This window comes from Schistocerca gregaria, chromosome 6 (assembly GCF_023897955.1).
Source record: "Schistocerca gregaria isolate iqSchGreg1 chromosome 6, iqSchGreg1.2, whole genome shotgun sequence".
Taxonomy (NCBI): Eukaryota; Metazoa; Arthropoda; class Insecta; order Orthoptera; family Acrididae; genus Schistocerca; species Schistocerca gregaria.
The window spans coordinates 273620011-273642102 of record NC_064925.1 but is presented as its reverse complement, the minus strand read 5'-3'; the positions used below and the strand labels follow the sequence as shown (position 1 = coordinate 273642102).

Here is a 22092-nt window from a genome sequence, read left to right as displayed (position 1 = left end):
CCATGTAACCCAGGGAGAATGGGGGAATTATTCCCACCCCACCCCCGTTTGTGCACTGTGTCAAAGGATTTATTATGAAAGCTAGCAAATTTTCTTTCTCTTTAACATGTGTCAGTTAACACCACAACATTTCTGTTATTCGGTGACTTTTCTCCTTTACTCCTAAATTATTTACACTGTTTTTTGGAAAGGTTACATTTTATATTTGAACTTTCTGAAATTCTTATCAGAACAACAATTTTGAATTGCTATATTTCTCTGAGTAAATTCATTTTCAAGAAGACAAGATGTTCTTTATGAAGGAGGTAATGAGGGCTTATCAGACTTCACCTGTTGTGAGGATGAAATGAAACTTTTAGCTACAGATAACACACAGCCAAAGTAAGAATCCCAGAAGGGCAGTAAAGGCAGTTAGTTGTATCAAAAGAAAAATGTATTTGAGAAAACAATAAAATTACTGAGGTAGAGAATGGATGGCCAATTGTAACTTTCACGAGATGAAATTCCAGTACTGCCAATAATCCCACCTTTTGGAACTATTAATTTTTTCGTGGAGTAGCAAAGAAGAGTAAGTTGAGAAAAGAAGCAACAGGTTATGCAGACCCTCAGATGAGAGGAACCCACTTGATGTTATGGTGGTCCCCTCCTGATGGTTAGATTTTCACGTGTCATCCATACATCTGAAACACATTATATCTTTTGTTTGTAATTTACATGGAGAATTTTATTATTCTTTCTTTGTTGTTGTGGTCTTCAGTCCTGAGACTGGTTTGATGCAGCTCTCCATGCTACTCTATCCTGTGCAAGCTTCTTCATCTCCCAGAACCCACTGCAACCCACATCCTTCCTTCTTTAACAAACTCGATCTGACTGCAAGCATTTATGTTTTTATGCAGAGTAAATGCTACTCTGGACTTTAAAATCTACTGATCCAGAAATGAAACAGAGCAGAAGAACAATCTGACATACTTCTCCTGTTTTCCTTTGTTTCACTTAACTCCAGTGGCAGCAATGTTCTCTTTTCCATGAGGCTGAACATGTCTTTAAGTCAGCATTAGAATATTCAATGTTCCTATCCTGAAAATCTGTCACATTTGGCTCTGGTGACTGGTGTGCTATTGGGCTGTGTGCCATCACTAATACCAACTTGATGTCACTGCCTGGAGTTCGAAAGCCTGTCTATGTCCACTGGTGGCCAACTGCATTTAGAGTGATGTCACTGGAGCCTTTTTAGCTGTGACTTTTAATGGTTGCTGTGGGCCTCGTCATCTCCTTTAACAATTATGGGACACACAAAGTGCTCAGACATTCCCTTATTTCATGCTCACTTTTTTCAACTCTGTTCAATAGTTAAATGTAATAGTAATGTTTAATACATTTCACTTGTTCTATTGTAGGTTACTTGTGTAGAACAGCAAAGTCACAATGTCGGCGTTCAGTTATTGGTTTCTCAGTTACATACAAATGGGGAAACACTAACTTTGGATGATCAGCAGTTTGGATCAGTGTTGCAAGTGTTGAAAAATGAAGGTATGTGGTTTTATAAATTATCAATTTTCTAAAGAATAGCATCTTGTTGTTGCAAAGGTTTTTTCTTAAAATTCATATTCTCTGCTGATTCTTTAATGTTTTCATTGCTGTTATTTAACTCTCGAGCAGATGCACAATTTTTCATAAGGCGTGCAGGCACGTGGTGTACTTTGTACTCATGTAAAGAATAGCTGTCTTTTTTGTTACCAAGGTAAACATGTATGAGCAAAATCACAGTTTAATTTTAGTTTAATTTGACAACGATAAAATAAACTTACATTATACGATCTAAAGCACTGTTTAATTGAAACAGTAACAAGATAAAATTATATCACTCTGTTTCTTTGTACAAGTGTTACCCCACAGTAATGACCCATTCAAAGCATTAAACACAGTTGCATTAGCTCCCAGCCAACTGATTATTTGATATTACTAATTATCGCGTAGACAATAATGGGATTGTGTTGCTAGCCTGTAATCTGGATCACATTCTTGCTTGGATCTTAATTTTTTTTCTCACGTAGCTTGCTAGTTTATATTAATATTGCTCTCTTGGAGCTGTGACACCATAACTTATCACTATGTTAGCTGAAGCAATAATGGAGAAATAGGTACGGGATCACAATTGTAAAACAACAATGGAACCATACAAGACAACGTTATTTGTGGTTCGCACACTTTTGCATAGGGCGCCCACTCGAGGGTTGAGGTGTAACAGAAGTGTTACATCTGTTTGCTTGTAATTTACATTTTTACTTTCGAATTTTTTGAAACAGACCAAATGGAATTTTAACATCTTACTTACCTAATGCCAGGTTCTTTATGAGTGAAATGTATCATGTTCATAAAAACAGAAAATCCAGTTGTGATAACGAAGTAGATTCTGCATGATGTAGTAAAGTAGCTCCATTTTGTAAGAGATTACCTTGTGAAATGAAGTTAATATTGATGTATGAAACAGTTTTATATTGACGTATGGGAAGACATAAAATTACGAAGTCAATAAATGTTTTGAAATCAGGATTTGCTTTTTACAAATTTGCCTAAGAATCAGTATTACAAAAATCACTATATTTGAGAAAATGTATTACAATAATTGTCTTAGTACTGAGTTTCTGTTCTTAAATTTCATAAAGTTAAAAAAATCATCTTTTTGTATGTTTGAAGTAGCTCGTGCCTTAGCATCTTGGTGTCATTATTATTATTATTATTGTTATTGTTCAAGTTACTGTTTACTTTTTTTCTTTGTGTTTGTCCTGATAACACAGGACAAGTTTCACAATGTGTGCAGTTCACATGTATCATTAATGAAATTAACCAGGAAATACCATGTAGGCCCGATTGTATAAAGCAGTTGATCTTAGATTAGCACAAGAAATAAAACTCGGATCAAGCTGAACTTGGTAATCTGTGTTGTTTAAATATTAATCTCAGATTATTTCACTGTGAACTAGGATCAACTTTGACAACCAAAATTTCACAGATTAAATCAAGTTCTTAGACTGTTACATTAGTTGAAGAAAAATATTGACAAAGAAAGTAAAGAGTGCAAGTAATAATTGGTCCCATAAGAATTCTTAAAAATGACTTGTAATTAATATAAAAAGTTAAAAGGCCTTTCGTAGATTCTTAATAGCAGTGTAAGAAAGGGAAATTCAAATGATTTGCAGCGAACAGTAAGTAACTGGAATTTTACTGCAGCTAACATCTCTCACAAAAATATTCTCTAGGCTTGAATAGCAGTAACCATACACTTTAAAAAAAAAATTTGCAAGCCAGTATTTACAGGAGGGTGGCAATTTAATTGTTAAATGCCCATTTTGTGCATAGATTTCTGTGGCAATAGCACATGCATTGATGAATACCCGAAGTCTGGCTCTTTTTCGCTTCATTTATAAGGCCTTTCTTCTCTGGGAGTGCTTGTTTATTGAGCAAAAACCCAAGTTGCACTGTGGTTCGCATTCCACATTAACCTCTAGATCCCCATACATCTGAATGAGTACGTTCAAAACGCTGAGGAAGGCAAGGATATGCCATTTCCAAAAGGACCATGCCATGTTGTGGTCAAACTAACATGGGGTTGGTGACAACTGTACCTAAGTAGACAATAAAAATATATACTTCTACTGCTTTCTGCAGTAAAAAGTTTTGGTTGCATTGAATAACTAGGCTTAAAAACCTGCAAACCATTGAAGCTTTAGCTTGCACAGAAAGACATTAATACCATGACAAATGACCTGTAATATGTACGTTTGCGTCATGCTCAGCAAACAACTGGAAGTCTCACGCACTGCCATTTTTGGCAATAGTTTTCTTTCAAAGTCAAATAGATTGTACCACCTTACAGCCAATGCAAGTTGGTCATTAATTATAATCAGCTGCTGAACTGTGAACAGCCATGAATACAATTATAAAATCACTAACTTTTGAGTCCGTGCCACCTGAATATGCTACCTGCTGTTTTATAATATTTTGAACCTCTATGATGGGCAGCATTCTGCATTCACAAGCCTTAATCACTGAGAGTTACATTGTTTTTTGGCATGGAGAAGTTTCTTCAAGAAGTTTGAAAAGTTTGTGGTGATTATTTTTCTTCATCTTGAAAACACGAAATCTTCAACAATAAATACTGTTTATCTGTAATATACCAATAATAGCCAGGTCAGTGTGTGATAATCATGTTGATAGCTGATATTTTGGTATTTCCAAGCATGTCTCATGCTAATTTAGATCAGCACTAAACCACATCCAGTTGATCCAAGTTTAGTGTTAAACAAAAAAGGGATTTCATCAACTTGGTTCATTTTCAGAACTCAGCACACAGTTGATCTGTTGTTAGCGATATTTATACAATCGGCCCTTAGTGTTTTCTGTTGCATGAAAATCATTGTATTATTTTGTGGCAACAGAATAAAACAGTTCTGGATGTCTTTCAGGATTATCTGTAAAGACTGAATTTCAGCAGGAAGCAATGAAAACAGAGTTTGAAGACACTCAATCATTGGAGGCATTGGAAAAAAACAAATTTTCAGAATCATTAGAAGGAAATAACTCTACACCGACATTAGCAAACGAATGTTTTGTTGAAGCACTCAACAATGAAAATTTTGTAGAGTCTGTGGATGTTAAGATGGAGTTTGTGAAAGAGTCCCTTGGAGATACAGAATTTAGTGAACTTCAGGAGCAGGGAGATTTCACTGATGCAGTGCTTTTGGAGGAGATTGTGGCAGAAGCTGAAAAGGAAGGTGGAACATGTAAGTTTGTGTTCACCACATATGTTACTTTAAAGTTGCCTCTTGACCAAATTTTGCGATCAGTTTTGATTATGACCGGGCGAACCATTACTGGACACTATAATTCGGGCAAAGTATAATCCGAATAGGGTGTAACAACAGCGGACAAAATTTGTGTTTGAAGTTGTTGTTGTTGTTATTTTTGTTGTTGTTATTGTTGTCATTGGCAGTTCCAGAATAATAACTTGTTTTCACTAAACATTTGGATACAGTTTACCAGCAAATAAATAAATGAATAAAGTACTCATAGATAAGGCAGATTTTGCCTGAAAGAGCCTCACTGGGAAGCTGTAAAATACATCCATGAGCGGTTGAATTACACACATCTACCCAGTAGCGGTCAGTGCGCAGTAGCATGTAACGCCACCTCTCATCCTGAGGATGGCAGTGGAGTGATACTGCATAGAAGCTACAAGATGTTGCAAGTATTTGGGAGCCATCCTGAGTGATAACTGCTCAACCGTCATTCACAGCTACAAAAATTGGTCAGAACTGAGTCCAAGATTGCACAGGTCTTGCTCATTGGGTTCGAGGTCGGCTGATCTTGAAAGTAGGGGGTCATAGAAGCATTCTCATATCCTAATTTTGAGCCATTTTAAGACTAATAGTCTTGTTTGCTGCCTTGTTGAAGGTACAGGTTGCCTATAGGGTATTATAAGTGAGCAACAGATGCATATGATTGGCTAGATGGTTTCTGTATTGCTTTCTGTTGAAAGACAATGGTAGGCTCACGAGAGCCCATTTTTTGCACTATGCAATCATCATCCATAGAAGAATACCTTTACTTTCTGCCTTGAATAGGGCTGAATTAGTAACCCTGGTTTTTTTGTGCTGTTACTGTACTGTAACACATCTCAAGCTCTGAGTATCTAGTGATGGTGTTTGCTGTGTGCCATTTGGTGTATGTCTACTTGAGGCAGGAATGTGGGACACTGGCTTCTCTACTCATTAGCAAGAGACCGAGTGATATAGCGCAATGTTATGATGCTGGACGTGTGTCAGAGAGACTGGCAGTTCAAATTCATGTTTAGCCACCACACTTTTTGGCTTCTCGTGGTTTCCTTAAATTGCATGAGGCAAATGCTGGGATGGTTCATTTTAAAAAGACGTGGATGGTATCCTATATCAATCCAAGCTTGTCCTCCATCTCTAAGGATGAGATTGTGACAAACGTTAAACCCTAAACCGTAAGTCATAGTGACAAACATTATAGGTCATCGTGACAAACATTAAACCCTAGTTTTCCTTCCCACAACAGTATGGCTGCTCTCCAGTTGTTGTTGTTGTTGTTGTTGTTGAGTCTTGGATTAGCAAATAAGTAATTTGTTTTACTGAGGCTCATCTACCTCCTTTTACAAACTATGCAAATGTTGAATGTGCCAAAATCAGTCATCAGCTTTCACGCTTGATGTTGTCAAAATGAGGGACATAAACCATTCATCAAAATCTAATATGCATAAAATATGTGACACAACAAGACCTTGGGCTATGTTATGGGTATTTGTTTCATCACAATTAGATTTCATAAGTTCCATATTCACATTTGTTGGGTTTACCAACTCACAGCCAAACTCCTGCCTTTTATCACAACTTACATCCCAAAAAATAATATAAGATCAACATAAATACTGTCAGTATTCTGTTCTCTCTTTGTTCTGGGCACTTAAGACATCACGTGCCATATCGTCCTTATGTGACAGGTCAAAGCAGATATCTGGTATTGGTAAGTTCAACTGACCCCATATTGTGATTGTTGATGGTGATCTGTGGTGTCAGTACACTGCTGCCCACAACAGTTGATTTTGGAGGTGACAGTTTTCCCTGAATGGAAGTGGTCTTGGTATACCTTGACATGGTGGCATGTGACAATCCAGTGGCTGTATGACTTAGGTGATGGAATGATTCGTGCCTCAATTACAAATGTCAGGTCACATATTGACCATACTTTCTCCCCCACTCTGAACTGGATTGTAACCTAGGCAACCAGTATAAAGCCTGCTGATTATTAGTGATGGAAACAATTAATTCATTTGGTTGTTGTGAAACATTCATCTCATTTGGTTGTAACTTCAGGTCTAATTTGAGTTATTCATTCATTCTTTGCTGTTGAGCAAAACTAATCTGTGGGAGCAGCCGATTGAAAACAGTTGATACAATCCATTGTTGTTATTTGACATTGTCAAATTAGAAGATATGTGATCTGTTATGTTAAAATACGCTGACGGAAAAAGAATTGCAACAGCAGAAATAATTAATGTAGAGTCATGAAATTTTGGGAATATATTTTTCTAGGTAACATATTTAAGTGATTAACATTGCAAGATCGTAGGTTAATGTAAGTACAAGATAAACCATTGCAAATGAGAAATACTGGTACGTTAATAACTAATGTAACCACCGGAATGTTGAATGCAGGCAAGCAAATGTCCATGCATTGTGCTGTACTGGTGCCAGATGTCAGTTTGTGAGATGAACTTCCATGCTTGTTACACATGATCAGTCAATACAGGGACGATGTTTGTGGATGATGGTGGAGTTGTCTTATGTCTCATAAGTGATCGATTGGAGACAGATCTGGTGATAGAGTGGTCCAAGGCAACTTGTCAACACACTGTAGAGCATGTTGAGTTGCAACAGCAGCATGTGGGATAGTGTTATCCTGTTGGAAAACACACCCTGGTATGGGAAACACGTGTTGGTATGCTGTTCATGATGGCAACTCAACAGGTCGAATTACCAGACTGACATACTGCCGTCATACGAAATCGCACCCCAGACCATAACTCCAGGTGTAGGCTCAGTCTGTCTAGCACATACACAGGTTAGTTGCAGGCCCTCAACTGGCCTCCCCCTAACCAACACAGGACCATCACTGGCACGGAGGCAGAACCAACTGTCATCAGAAAACACAGCAGACTTCCACGCTGCCCTCCAATGAGCACTCGCGTGACACTGCTGAAGTTGCAAATGGCAGAGGCTTGGGGTGAGTGAATGCACGCTTAGAGGGCTTCTAGCTCCGAGATGACCTGGAAGTAACTAATTTGTAACAGATTATTGTGTCACTGTGGTGCCAACTGCTGCTCAAATTGCTGCTGCAGATGCAGTACGATGTGCCAGAGCCATATGCCAAATGTGATGGTCTTCTCTCTCTCGATAGTATGGTGTGGCCGTCCGTAGCTTGGTTGTCTTGTGACTAAATTCTCATGACCACTGTTGCCAGCAATCGTGTTCAGTGGCTACCTTCCTGCTTAGTCTTTCTGCAATAGCGCAGAAGGGACCACCATTACACAACGTTGTTCAAAATCAGTGAGGTGCTGATAGTGGCTTCTTTTTTGCCTTGTGAGCATTATTGACTACCATCAACTCACTATGTCCAATCTCAGAGGTAACTAACTTTTACCGTTGTTACGCATTGTATTTAAAGCAAGTGTGATTTGCATCCTCAAAGTGAGGCTATTAGTGCCACTCTTGGATGTCTTGCTTGAAATTGGAAGAGACATTATCTATCAGATGTATAAACGTGCCTACCAACTTTTGTTTATGCCACACAACTCCTTGTTGGTGTTTGGATTTTTTTTTTATCAGTGTATATGGGAAAAAATTCCAGGTCAGCGTTACTAAAACTCCTTTATTTGATAACTAGTTTCAGCTCATTGACAAGCCATCTTCAGATGAAAAAAAAAGTTACAAAACAGGCATGAACAATAGTGAAAGTTTGAAATATAAAATGTAATGTGCTATTGTTCCATGTCTGTTATACAATTTTCTGGCTTTTAGATCTTAAGTTGGCTCATCAGTAAGCTGAAACTAATTATCAAACTAGTAATACTGACCTTGAAGTTTTTTTCTCAAGTGAAATTAATCTGTAGTCTTTCTGTTGAACAATGTATACTTTCTTCCCTTGGAAACGTTTCTTTAGTGTTTTCATTGACTGATCTATCCATTCATTATTCTGAATAAAACCAGTGTATGGTATTTTCATTGGTTTAATTAAAGCAGCGGTGTATACAGCCAGTGCATGCTCACCCCTGGAGGGTACCCCTGGGTTATGTGAAGACATAACAGGGGGGGTACTCCAAAGTTAAAATACGCATTATATATGTACAATCTGTTATGTGCTTCTTTTCATCATTTAAAACATTAATATATTGCTGTGGTTTAAGTTGATCCAGATGGAGTTAATGTATAACGAATTTAGCAGATCTATTACAGGTAGTACAATTTAGAGCATAAAAGTCCCATTAGGGGTACGTGTAGAGTCAGCTGCGAGATTTTGTTACTGCAGTAGCACATCAGAAGACACCCTTACTCACAGTCGAGTGGAAGGTTGTACCAAGCTGTTGGAGGCAGTGAAAGGCTTTCCAAAGGGCTGATTGGAGGGCCTACCAGATACGTCTGATGGACGACTTTTGGGTGCTATCTATGACTGACAGTCATTTAGCCAGATGTAGTCACTGAGTGAGGATTTACTGATAGTCGGGAGCTCCAACATTAGGTACTTTGTGGGTCCCCTTACAGATATGGCTGCCAAGGAGGGGAAGAAATTTCAGTGCACTCTGTGTTTACATTCCAGAAGAAGTCAATCCAGCTGTGGAAAGGTTGCTTCTGGATGCCACGAAGAGCACAGGGATCAGCCAACTGCAGGTGGTAGCTCATGTCGGTACAAACAATGTGTGTTGATGTATATTAGAGAGAATCCCTCTTGATTTGAATGGCTAGCTTTAGTGGTCTTGCGAGTGAAGCTCACCAACTGTAGCGTCATCAACAGAACAGGCTCTGGTCCTTTGGTACAGAGCCAAGAGCAAGGTGTGAATCAGAGGCTCATATACGAGGGTGGTTTGAAAAGTTCTCGGAATGGAATAGAAAAAAATAACCTTTTTTATTTTTCAATGTAGTCTTCTTGTAGGTTAATGAACTTGGTCCAATGATGTTCCAGTGCCTTGATCCCATCTCGAAAACGAATTTCTTCCATGCCTGCAAAATACTTGTCAACTCCAGCTATCAATTTTTCGTTTGAAGTGAATCTTTGTCCACCAAGAAAAATTTTCAGTTTTGGAAAGAGATGGAAGTCTGACAGAGCCATATCAGGTGAATAAAGGAGGGTGTTGCAACAATTCATACCTTAGTTCATGTAATTTTGCCATGGCGACGGCGCATGTGTGAACGCTCATTGTCTTGATGAACGATGACTTACTTCCTTGCTAAACCTGGCCTTTTTTTGCGTATCTTGTGTTGCAATTTGTCCAGGATGTTAGCATAGTATTCTCCAGTAATTGTATGCCCAGTGGAAAGATAATTTACAAACAGAATCCCTTTCGCATCCCAGAACACTGATGTCATGACCTCTCTCGCCAAAGTAATTGTCTTTGTTTTCTTTGGCGGTGGTGAATCACCATGTTTCCACTGTTTTGACTGTTGTTTTGTCTATGGGGTGTATAGTGCACCCAAGTTTCATCTGTGGTCACAAACTGGAGAAAAAAATCTTGTTCATTTCTCCTAAAATGGACCAAACTTTTTTCTGATATGCCCATTCCCATGCGTTTTTGATCCAGCATCAAGAGTCCTGGCACCCATCTCGCAGATAATTTTTTACTTACAAATTCTTCAGTTAAAATGTGATACACCCCTTCAAATGACATCTGGCAAGCATGAGAAATTTCACGCATTTTCAATCGTTGATTCTCCATGACCATTTTGTGCACTTTTGCAATGATTTCTGGAGTAGTGACACATCTTGGCCAACACTGTGTGGATATTTATCTAAGCTCTCCCGACCAAATTTAAATTTGTTTGTCTGCTTGGCACGGTTGAATATGAAGGAGGAGAGTCCCCCAGTATATTTTGGAAATCAGCATGAATGTCCTTTGCTTTCATACCTTTCTTTACGAAGTACTTAACCACTGTTCAATTCTCCCCCCCCCCCCCCCCCCCCCCCCCATTCGCCAATCACTATGCGGGAACAACAACAGAGCGACGTCACTGCCACAGCTCTCTTCCAAGAGCACTGATGTTTACAGGCAACAGTCCAATGAGTATCATGTGAACAACTTGTTGGGCTAGTGCTGACCTCTTGTGGTGATTCCGAGAACTTTTCAAACCACTCTCACAACTCTGCAACTGTATAGGCTGCAGATTCTTTGACTTCTGGTATTGGATGGTGTGTATCCGGGCTGCGCTGTTGAGTCCACTACACACAGGATGTGGGTACATGGTTAGCAGGGGCTGTATGGAGGGGACTGGGTGGTTTTTTAGGTTAGAGGGCCTCGGGGAAACTACAGAAAGGGTGTAGGGCAAACACAGGAAGGTAGACCTACCAACAATTGGTATTGTATTTGTAAATTGTTGTAGCTGTGTCAGGAAAGAACCATATATCCAAGTGCTAATAGAAAGCACCAAAACTTAAATTGTTGAAGGTATGGAAACTCACTAAAGCTGGAAATAAATCCAGCCAAAATTTTTACGAAGGACCTAACAGTGTTCAGAAAGGATGTATTAAATATCATAGGTAGTGGAGTGTTTATTTCTGTTGAAGTTGATAGTTCTTGAGAGTTATAATGTGTAGACTCTGACTCAGATGACACAGTTTCTGAACATTTCAAAGAAAACTTGAGTTTTTATTTCAAGTAGGTACCCCACTCATACAATTTTAGTTGGTGGTGAAGTCAGTCTGCCCTCAATATGTTGACAGAAACAAGTTTAAAGCCGACGGTAGGCATATAATGTTGTCTGAAGTTGTACTGCATGCTTTCTCAGAAAATCATTTTGAACAGTTATTCAGGAGACAACTGAAAGTGTAATTGGTTGCAAAGATATACTTGACCTCTTAGCAACAAATAATCTTGAGCAGATAAGAGATGGATACAAAGAGTAGTGAGCACAAGTTTGTTGTAGTGAGACTGAATACTGCATCATCCAAACCCACGAAAAAAATGCAAAGTACATCAGTTTGAAAAAGCAGATAAAAATTTGCTTGATACCTTTTTAAGTGACAGTCTCCACTCCTTCCAATCTGACTATGTAAGCATAGACCAGATGTGGTTTGAATTCAAAAAAATAGTGTTGATGGCAGTTGAGAGATACATACCAAATAAATTAAAAAGAGTTGGTAGCGACTCCTGTGGTACACAGAATGGGTCAGAACACTGTTGTATAAGCAACCCAAAAAACACCAAATTTAAGCAGACTGGTCCGTGAATACCAGGGGAAGCCTTGAAAAAATTGTTAGTTTTCTAAACAGTGTTACTCAAAGAATAAGATTTGTAAGCCCACATAACGCTTACCATCTTTTAATTAAGACATCTGTTGTGAACATTTTTATGTATGAACCACAGCCTTAGCTCTCGCTTTTTTTAAAATTGTATTTTTTTGTTGCAAGTGAAATAAACCATACTAATTATTTATTTACATTATATAGGTACACATACCTTGAAATAAAAACAAAGTAGAAGGTTTAGTTTATTCCTGTAAGTTCTTTGCACTATTATCTTTAAATCAGGCTATTGAAAAGATTGTGCTGTCGTAAAGTTTGGTACAAATAGATTTTAAGTATGATTACAAAAAATTTTGGAAATTAATTCAGAGTTTTTCCTCAAAAAAGCATTTTATTTTCAAAGTTAAGTCACAAGAGTAATCTGCCTTTTACTTAATCTTGTTTTAAGACAGTATACAATATTTCAGCTCTCTACATTTACTATTTTTTAACCAAAGTGTACCAGAACGTGAAATAATTTAACTTTCAGGATATTCAAGTTAACTTTAACACTTGCTTTTTCTATTAAACTTGCTTGACACTAATGCCTCCCAGGTCCATATTCATCTTGTTTCCTGTGTCGTTCTTCCTCCCTTCTTTTTTTCACGCTTCTTATTCTTCTTTCTTTGATGGCTTCCAAAACTTGTTTTTTATCTTCGAAGAGTCTCCTTCAGTCAATGGCTATTAGAGCTCTATGCATGTTTTCTCCACCAGGCACTCGCATCAGTTCCATAACATTAAGCCTTGACACTGCACTATCATTGGAACATAGAACAGCATTCAGCACACCTATTTTTAAAGCATTTAATCCTACTAGAACAGCTTTTGGTATTCGTTCCATATGAAAATTTTGAAACATTCGTTCGGATTTTGAGTCCTGCTGTGTAAACAATTATCTATTAATCTTGTGTCACTAAGATCCCTATACATAGGTTTTATAACTTCCATTATAGCAAATGGCAAATAATGTTTATGGTTGTAGGTCTCACCTTGAGTAACAGCCCTCTGGTAGCTACTGCCAGGTGGGCAGAGTGCATGACATGGGTTGTCATCTGTGGAGGATTTACGAAAGAAGACAGCCCATACTGCCTTTATTCATTTTCAAGTGAAATAAGAAACACATGCACACAACAAGAAACTCACACACACAGTTACTTTGCTGTAAACAAAATATTCATGCCAAAACAATGGCACACAATGACTAAACTCTCTGTATAAACTAAAGATAAGCAACTGTAAAGCTTTTGCATGTTAGTCAACTTAAGGGACTAAAAATTCTTAAAAACAAAACAAATGAGAGCAAAACTTTTTTAACTGAGCTGAATGTGTGCCATGGGGACATGGTGGTGGTGTGTGCAGCCACTTTTAAATTTGTCTAATTTTTGTACTTTCTGTGGTCCACTTTTAAAAACAAAAACAAAAATTAAAAAAAAATCAATTTTTTGACATATATTCATGTACAAGTCCCCTTAAACAAATGCAAAATATGTAATCTTGGTGAAGTGTTACAGAAGCTCGAAATTTAGCACAATCTTCAATGCTAGATGCTTTTAATAGTTTCCATAATGAAACTCTGTCTTGAAATTTGGCAGGAAACCCAGAATGATTGTGATCATATGTAAAGTACCCCAGCAGCAAGACGCAGTCAATACCTTCATTGCACAATAACAATTGTGACATCACTGAGGGCAGTGCCACTAAAACAGAGTTACTGAATGCAGAACTCATTCACCAAAGAATGCAAAGTAAATATTCCAGAATTTAAATATAGAATTACTGCCAACATGAGTAACTTAGAATTAGATGTCCTTGGTGTAGTGAAGCAGTTTAAATCACTTAATGAAGACAGACCTCCAGTCCAGATTGTATACCAGTCAGGTTCCCTTCAGGGTATGCTTATACAATAGATCCATCAAAAGGTCCATAACTAAAGACTGGAAAGCTGCAAAGTCATGTCAGTACCCGAGAAAGGAAACAGGAGTAATCTGATGAATTACATACCCATATCACTAATGGTGATTTACATTAGGATTTTGGAGCATATGCTGTGTTTGAACATTATGAATTACCTCAAAGAAAACAATGTATTGACAAATAGCATGGATTCAGAGAATATCGTTCTTGTGAAACACAACTAGCTCTTTATTCTCATGAAGTAATGGGTGCTACATATTTTTAGATTTCTAGAATGCTTTTGACACTGTTCCTCTCAAGTGACCTCTAATCAAATTGGGCCCTCTGCCGTTCCTGATCTATGTAAATGATTTAGATGACACTTTGAGCAGCACTTTTAGGTGGTTAGCCATCTTGTAAAGTCATTAGATGATCAAAATTAGGTTCACAATGATTTAGATAAGATATCTGTATGGCATAAAGAGTGGCAGTTGACTGTAAATAAAGAAGAGTCTGGGGTCATCCATGAGTATTAAAAGAAGTCCACTAAATTTTGACAACACAACTCTAAAGGTTGTCAATACTACTAAATACTTGGGGATTACAATTACAAATAACTTAAATTGGAGTGATCACATAGGCAGTGTTTTGGGGAAAGCAAACAAAAGACTGATTTATTGCCAGAACACTTAGAAAGTGCAGCAGGTCTACTAAAGAAACTGATAACACCATGCTTGTCTTCCTACTTCCGGAGTTTTACTATGCAGTGTGGAATGGGACTGACAGAGGACATCTAAAAAGTTCAAAGGAGGTCAGTTTGTTTTGTACTATCATGGAATAGGGGATAGGACAAGGACCATGATATGGGAATTGGGGTGGCAATCATTAAAACAAAGGCATTTTTTGTTATGGCAGGAACTTCTTGTGAATTTTCAGTTAAGAACTTTCTCCTCAGATTGCAAAAATTTTCTGTTTGTAATAATGATAGAGAAATGATTGTAGTGATAAAATAAGAGAAACCAGAGCTTGCACAGAAAGGTGCAAGATCTCATTTTTCCCGTGTGCCTTTTGAAGGGAGAACAGTAGAGAAATAGCTTGGAGGTAGCTGATAAACCCTCTGCCAGACACGTAATTGTAAATTGCAGAGTAATCACATACTGTATTTACTCGAATCTAAGCCGCACCTGAAAAATGACTCTGAACGAGAAAAAAAAATTTTCCCAAATCTAAGCCGCACCTGAAATGTGAGACTCGAAATTCAAGGGGAGAGAAAAGTTTTAGGCCGCACCTCGAAATCAAAACAAAGTTTGTCCATTCTAATATGAGACACAATTTACGTCAAATGAATGACGATACAGCTATAGTGGTTTGGTTTCAGTCATAAGCTTAGCAGTTAAGCTTTACCAGGTAGCCATTGCTGTGTGTCAGGTGCTACGTCCGTATTTATAAGGGTACCTTTCCTTTTTCACATGCCTCATCTGGTTTGAATTGATTCCTTTTTTTCTTTGATCTGATAAGTGCCATTTTCTTTGTTTTAGGTGTTTACGTCACTCGAAGCTGAAAATGCATTACTGTACTGTGTCATGCATTGTTTGTCGCATTCTGATAATGAGTGTTTACAGCTTGTCGCCGCTTGCGGCATGGTTTGCTTTTGTGCACGCTACCACGCTTACAATTAAGAAAAAGAGGAATCGTCTCATTAGCGAAACAATGGCAAGAGACCGCTATTTGTTGTTACTTACACTGCTGCTTTCATTGATAATGATCAACAAGAACCAAATAATAGACTGCATATGATAGAAGATGTTCTGAACGTGAGTTTGGCGAAAATTTTTCTCCGTTTGAAAACCTTTGCAGACGCCTCTTTAGTACATTACATTCTGCACAGAAATTAGTCATCTTAGATTTAAAAATCTAGTTAATTGCCGTGCTTCATTTCCGACTGTATCACTATTAGGCATAAGGATAATACGAATATAAACATGACATGGTTCCTATTAACAACCGCGTCTTCTCACAGGTAGGAAAAAATTCAAAATGTAGAGTTGGCCATATTGACAAACATCCCAAACAGTCTTGCCAGTCGGATTTTCGTAGTACATCAAAATGCTGCTACATTCGAAGATGAAAAATACGGAATTTGTATTTACTTCGTTGGATAATGTATGAAAATACAGTGGTCGAAACTCGGGGCGGCGAAAAAAGCTTATCTTCCATCTCTCTCTTTTTACTGATGCAGAGGTTTTGGCGCCAGTATTTATCTTTGTGACTGCAAACCATGCCTGTGTAGTGCTACATATATTCAACGGTAGAATTTAGTTGTGGCGGCACCTACCAACATTTTTCAGAACTTCTGCTAACTTTGCACTCAATTCTAGGCCGCAGGCGGTTTTTTGGGTTACAAAAACCAGAAAAAAAGTGCAACTTAGATTTGAGTAAATACGGTAGATGTAGATGAGGGGAACGCTACCAAAATTTAGTGACAATTTACATTCCATTTTACTGAAAAGGTGTGATGAACTCAATAAATTAAAAATCATTTGAATCCAGTATATAAACACTGCAGCCATATTGTTATGTGAAAGGTAAATATTTTGTACAGAAAATTATGCCACCAACTATTTATGTGCAAATCACACCCAACCACACAAACCTGTTTACATTTCACAGCATGTGGAAAATAGCAAGTATAGTATTTCTCTGGTGTGAAGTAGTGCTATTCACATCATACATTGGTACTTCAGTTCCACAATTAAACCCTGTGGAAGGCTGTGATTGACAACTGGACTTTCCTGATGCTCCCAATGCTTAAAACTCTGAACTGAAAGCATCATCAATTGTTTTGGTGGTGTTAATCATTATTGTTGACTCCAGTCCATTATTGCCTGTTGTCACGATTATTGTCATTCCAATATTTGCTTTTTATTTAGTTTATAGTTCATTTTTCACGTGTGTTTGTGAACAGTGCAAAACAAAGATAATGGAATGTACTTAAACCGGGTGATGTTAAGGGAATTAGATTGGGAAATGAGACATTTAAAGAATTAGATGAGTTTTGCTACTTGGGCAGCAAAATAACTGATCATGGCCAAAGTGGAGAGGATATAAGATGTAATTGGCAATAACAAGAAAAGCATTTCTGAAGAAATAAATTTGTTAACTTCGAATATAGATTAAGTGTTAGGAAGTCTTTTCTGAAAGTTTTTGCCTGGAGTGTAGCCAAATATAAAAGTGAAACATGGACGTAAACAGTTTACACAAAAAAAGAATAGAAGCCTTGGAAATGAGGTGCTACAAAAGAATGCTGAAAGTTAGATAGGTCGATCACATAACTAATGAGGAAGTGCTGAATAAAATTGGGATATAAGAAATTTATGCCATAACTTGACCAAAAGAAGGGATCAGTTGATAGGACAAGTTCTCAGACATCAAAGGATCACCAGTGTTGAGGGTAAAAATTGTAGAGGGAGACCAAGAGATAAATACAGTAAGCAGATTCAGAATGATGTAGGTTGCAGTAGTTCTCATATGTGAAGATGCTCGCACAGGATGGAGTAGCATGGAGAGCTGCGTCAGACCAGTCTTCTGACTGAAGACCACAACAACAACAATCGGAAGAAATTTGTAGGGTTCACAACATCCTCCAATGTGGTCCCATTGGTTGAAGGATGTCAAAAAAGCAGACACAACTGCAACTTCGAAGGCAGGCATTGTTTTGAGAGATTATCTGCTGGAGTCCACGTCAGAGAGGATGATGCATTATGAAGAAGACAGCACCGGCATCCGTGTGATATCCAATTTTGGACCTCCTGTGCAGAAACTGTGATTTTGGAGTAGTTGAAAGTGCTGTAAATTTTGTGAGTGGTGGATGGCCTTGTGGCCAGAGTATAGAAAGCATAAATGTAAGTGGTATACAGTGTATACAAGGATGGTACTTATTTTGAAACTGTAACAATTAAAGAATTCCACAGAAGATTAACGAGTGATGACAAGCAAGCGTTTTTTGCAAAATATGCCCACACACACACACACACACACACACACACACACACACACACACACACGCGTCTGACAACTGGGAGTGTATACTTAAAATGCAAGTGATTAAGAATCCAAACATTTTAAAAACTCATATCCAATATGCTTTCTATTCACATTGTCTCATTATGTACCAAAATTTGATGCAGCCTGTCAGAGGATGGAGGGGTGGGGGGATGAGAGAGAGAGAGAGAGAGAGAGAGAGAGAGAGAGAGAGAGATTCAATAAACTTAAATTTAAAAAGTAATTAATTGTTCATTAATGTTAAAATGTCAGCTCAGCTACCTGTTTAATGTGCAAATGCATTGATTTTTACAAACAGACCCTCAAATCTGCACTGGATCAAATAAAAAAAGTTGTTTCTCAGGTATTTTAACAAAAATTTACAATTGAGCATCAGTTGTTAAACTTTTAAAACAACCGAAAATTAATATTCAATGCCAAAAGAACAAAAATTTCTGTTAAAGAATATTCTTTGTTTTCAGAAACATAATTTCTCTTTCCTTGAAATATGATAGGAGTGATCCCCAGTCTGAAAAGATGGTCAGAACATGTTTGAATTATGATTGCTGTTACTTTTACATTCTGAACTGTAACTTTGTGGTTCATCATTCAGGATAACCATGTTAAATTTTTACTTGTCTCCTGTTGACTTCTTCATCTCTGCAACTTCACCTATGCTGGAAACTATTTTCTTTTAACTCCTAATCTCTACTAAAGAATAGAAAGCATGTTTTGATAAATAGTGGTATAGTGTTCCATCCTTTACAACGTTAAATCACTTTATGGATGTAATGTGAACATACATCGATTTGACATTTACTCTGTATGGTGTTCACTCCATACAGCTCAGTTCCTGTCTGAGAACTAACTTTCAGCTATCTTCTGTAACATCATTCCCATTGTCATGGTAATGATTGTGATTGTTCCTTGAGTGCATTTGAAAATCAGGGAACTGCAGCAAGTATCGCAGAGACAGTATAACTGGTATGGTTGTCTGGCATTCCAGACACATTGTGTACATCCAAACCCATGTACATACACACACAAACTATTTTTACATTGTCTCTATTACTCCGAGTCACAAAGAGTAGTTATCAATTCTCCAGTTATACTGGATGAGTATTGAGCACTTAATCACACTCATAGGATCTTCAAGTAAGTGTCATCTTCTATTATCCATTTAGTATTGTTTAATTATTTTTACAAGCTACTTACATGTGTACGCCATCTCTCGTGCTCCTGTGAAAACAGGTTTTAATACGTGGATAGGTGAAGTGTTTCTGCAGTGGAAACTGCTGCATGTCGAAAGAGGGAGGAAAGACGTATGGCACTACTGGTGGACAAGGGACTGAAGAAAGGAAAGACTAGGAATGTTAGAACCGCCGAAAAAGGAAAAAAAAAAGACAGTCCCATCCTATAGTTCACCCCAAGGATCCCTCCCTGGTTTTTGATGGAAGGAGATGAACACCAAACAAACAGAACAGATGTAGCCGGCTTCACCCCCATAGGCCCTGAAAATTGGCTCTAACTCCCTACTGTTGACTGTAGGGAGAGTAGCAGCACAAATAGTAACCCCCATCTGTTTGTTTGACAAGAATATTCAAACAAAACAAACTTGGCAGTCATTCCTCTGTCTTTACACTATCTTCAAATACAACAGACCAAGGATTCAGCTGTACTATTTTGTCCCTCTTAAAATCAATCTCTCCTAAAATAAAGTACAAACCTGACCAAAGTATTGAGTATCTTCTTGACTTAGATCCTGTCGTTCCCTCTGGAACATAGGGCCATGATGAAATTCCTCCACCTGGTACGATTTCTAGCAAGTCTCTTCACGTCACTCCAGGTTTTTCCCAACCTCTGCGGCTTCTCTCTCTGTCGTCCTTTCCCAGGTCTGTTTGGGATGACCACGTTTTCTAATTCCTTGAGGGTTCCAGACCAATGCCACCCTTTCAACAACTCCATCAGGTTTCCTCAATGTATGCCCAATCCAGTTCCATTTTCTTTCCTTGATTTGTATATTGATTAGTTGCTGATTTGTCTTCCTCCAAAGATCATCATTTGTCATTATATCTGGCCATCTCACATTTAAAACACGCCAGAGACAGTGGTTGATAAAAACTTGGAGCTGATTTTTGATGTGGTTAGTCACCTTCCAAGTTGGAGGGCTACGCCAGTGGTAACTTAGATACTGGCAGGGTCACCCATGCTGGAAAGGCTGAAGGGGAGGAGCCATACCAAGTGTGTCCCACAATGACCTATCAAAAACATGTCTTCTATCCTTTTTCTTTTCCTTTCCATTTTCCCCACTTAACTGATGCTGGAGGTTAAACCACATATAGGGGTGCAGAGGAAATGCCAAGCCCATATACTGAACATCTGGTAAATCGTCAGTGCCTGGGCGATAAGGTGGCAGCCCCACCAAGGCAATCATAAGCGGTGGGCCAATCACCCGCCCTTCTTAAATAACCTGATTACTGAAACTGAGATGAGAGTATCTTCTAGATAATATAAATCCCCTTTTTACAAAATCCAGGGCAAACAGCGATATCACTACCCATGAGAAAGTAACTTTACAAACTTATGAAAGTATCTTTACATAATACGCGAACATATTGAATCATTCCTCACTCATCATAGCACATGCTGTTTACTGTTGCCAATGCCATCAGAAAAGAGGAGCTACTTCTTTAATACAACTATCAACGTTTTCTTGCCTTGTCTACCATATTATTCTTTACATTTGAAACATCAAATTACACAATTACAAGGGAGATAGATTCCTCTATTTTGTAACTTTGGAGTAAGACTCAAAATTAACTGTATTCTACCTCTCCCCTCCCTTCGCCCCATTTGCTGATGAGTAAATCTTGCAAGTGGGTGCAAATATGTATTATGGATTGGGACTGATCATGTTCTAGCCTAGAATAGTGCTCTGTTGTAATGCATGTCTTGACTTAACACTGAAATATCTGCAGTTTTTATAACACTTGGTTCACCTACTTGTGTTGCAGAGAGAGCCAATTTAAGCTTCTGAACCTCTTCAGATTTTTGGAAAACTGAGGCTGAGGCATTTGATATTCTTCATTCTATGAAAAGTATTCCAGTCCCTGTGCTCACACCCTGATGGTCAGGATTTTTAATATGTTATTTATGGCACTCCTTCTTACCTTTGTGACAACACGAATTTTTCGCCTAATTTACCATCAATGACTGGATTATAAATAAAGAAAGCACTTCTTCATAAATACTAATATATTGTTCTGACTATAATAGAGGGAAACATTCCACATGGGAAAAATATATCTAAAAACAAAGATGATGTAACTTAGCAAACGAAAGCATTGGTATGTTGATAGAGACACTAACAAACACAAACACACACACAAAATTCCAGCTTTCACACCCAGCGGTTGCTTCATCAGGAAAGAGGGAAGGGGAGGGAAACACCAAAGGATGTGGGTTTTAAGGGAGAGGGTAAGGAGTCATTCCAATCCTGGGAGCGGAAAGACTTACCTTAGGGGAAACAGGGACAGGTATACACTCGGGGGCACACACACACACACACACACACACACACACACACACACACACACACACACACACCCATCTGCACATACACAGACACAAGCAGACATATATGATCTATATTGATATGGGGAGAAAAGAAATTTATGGCACTATGTGCCTAATAGAAGGGATCGGTTGATAGAAAAGGTGTCAAAGAACTGTCAGTTTGGTAATGGAGAGAAGTGTGTGTGTGTGGGGGGGGGGGGGGGGGGGGGGTAAGAATTGTAGAGAGGGACCAAGGGATGAACACTAAGCAGGTTCAAATGAATGTATGTTACAGTAGTTATTCGGAAATGAAGAGATTTGCACAGGGTAGACTTATGTGGAGAGTTGCATGAAACCAGTCTTTGGACTAAAGATAAAATTAACAACAATAACAACAACAACAACAAACTTCCTGGCAGATTAAAACTGTGTGCCAGGCCCAGACTCTAACTCGGGACCTTTGCCTTTCGCGGGCAAGTGCTGTACCAACTGAGCAGGAGAGCTTCTATAAAGTTTGGAAGGTAGGAGACG

At 38.2% G+C, this 22092-nt stretch overlaps 1 protein-coding gene across 4 annotated transcripts in view; it reads left to right on the top strand.

Moving 5' to 3' along the window:
* LOC126279055 (zinc finger protein 729-like) overlaps positions 1–22092 on the top strand; it is a 194432-nt gene that overhangs the window by 49097 nt on the left and 123243 nt on the right. For 2 of the 4 annotated variants that reach the window (XM_049979482.1, XM_049979483.1), the window contains exons 5-6: positions 1398–1530; positions 4467–4784. In XM_049979482.1, the coding sequence (XP_049835439.1) occupies positions 1398–1530; positions 4467–4784 (451 nt within the window). The remainder of the gene's footprint in view (positions 1–1397; positions 1531–4466; positions 4785–22092) is intronic. The other 2 variants (XM_049979485.1, XM_049979484.1) reach the window with 1 other exon arrangement.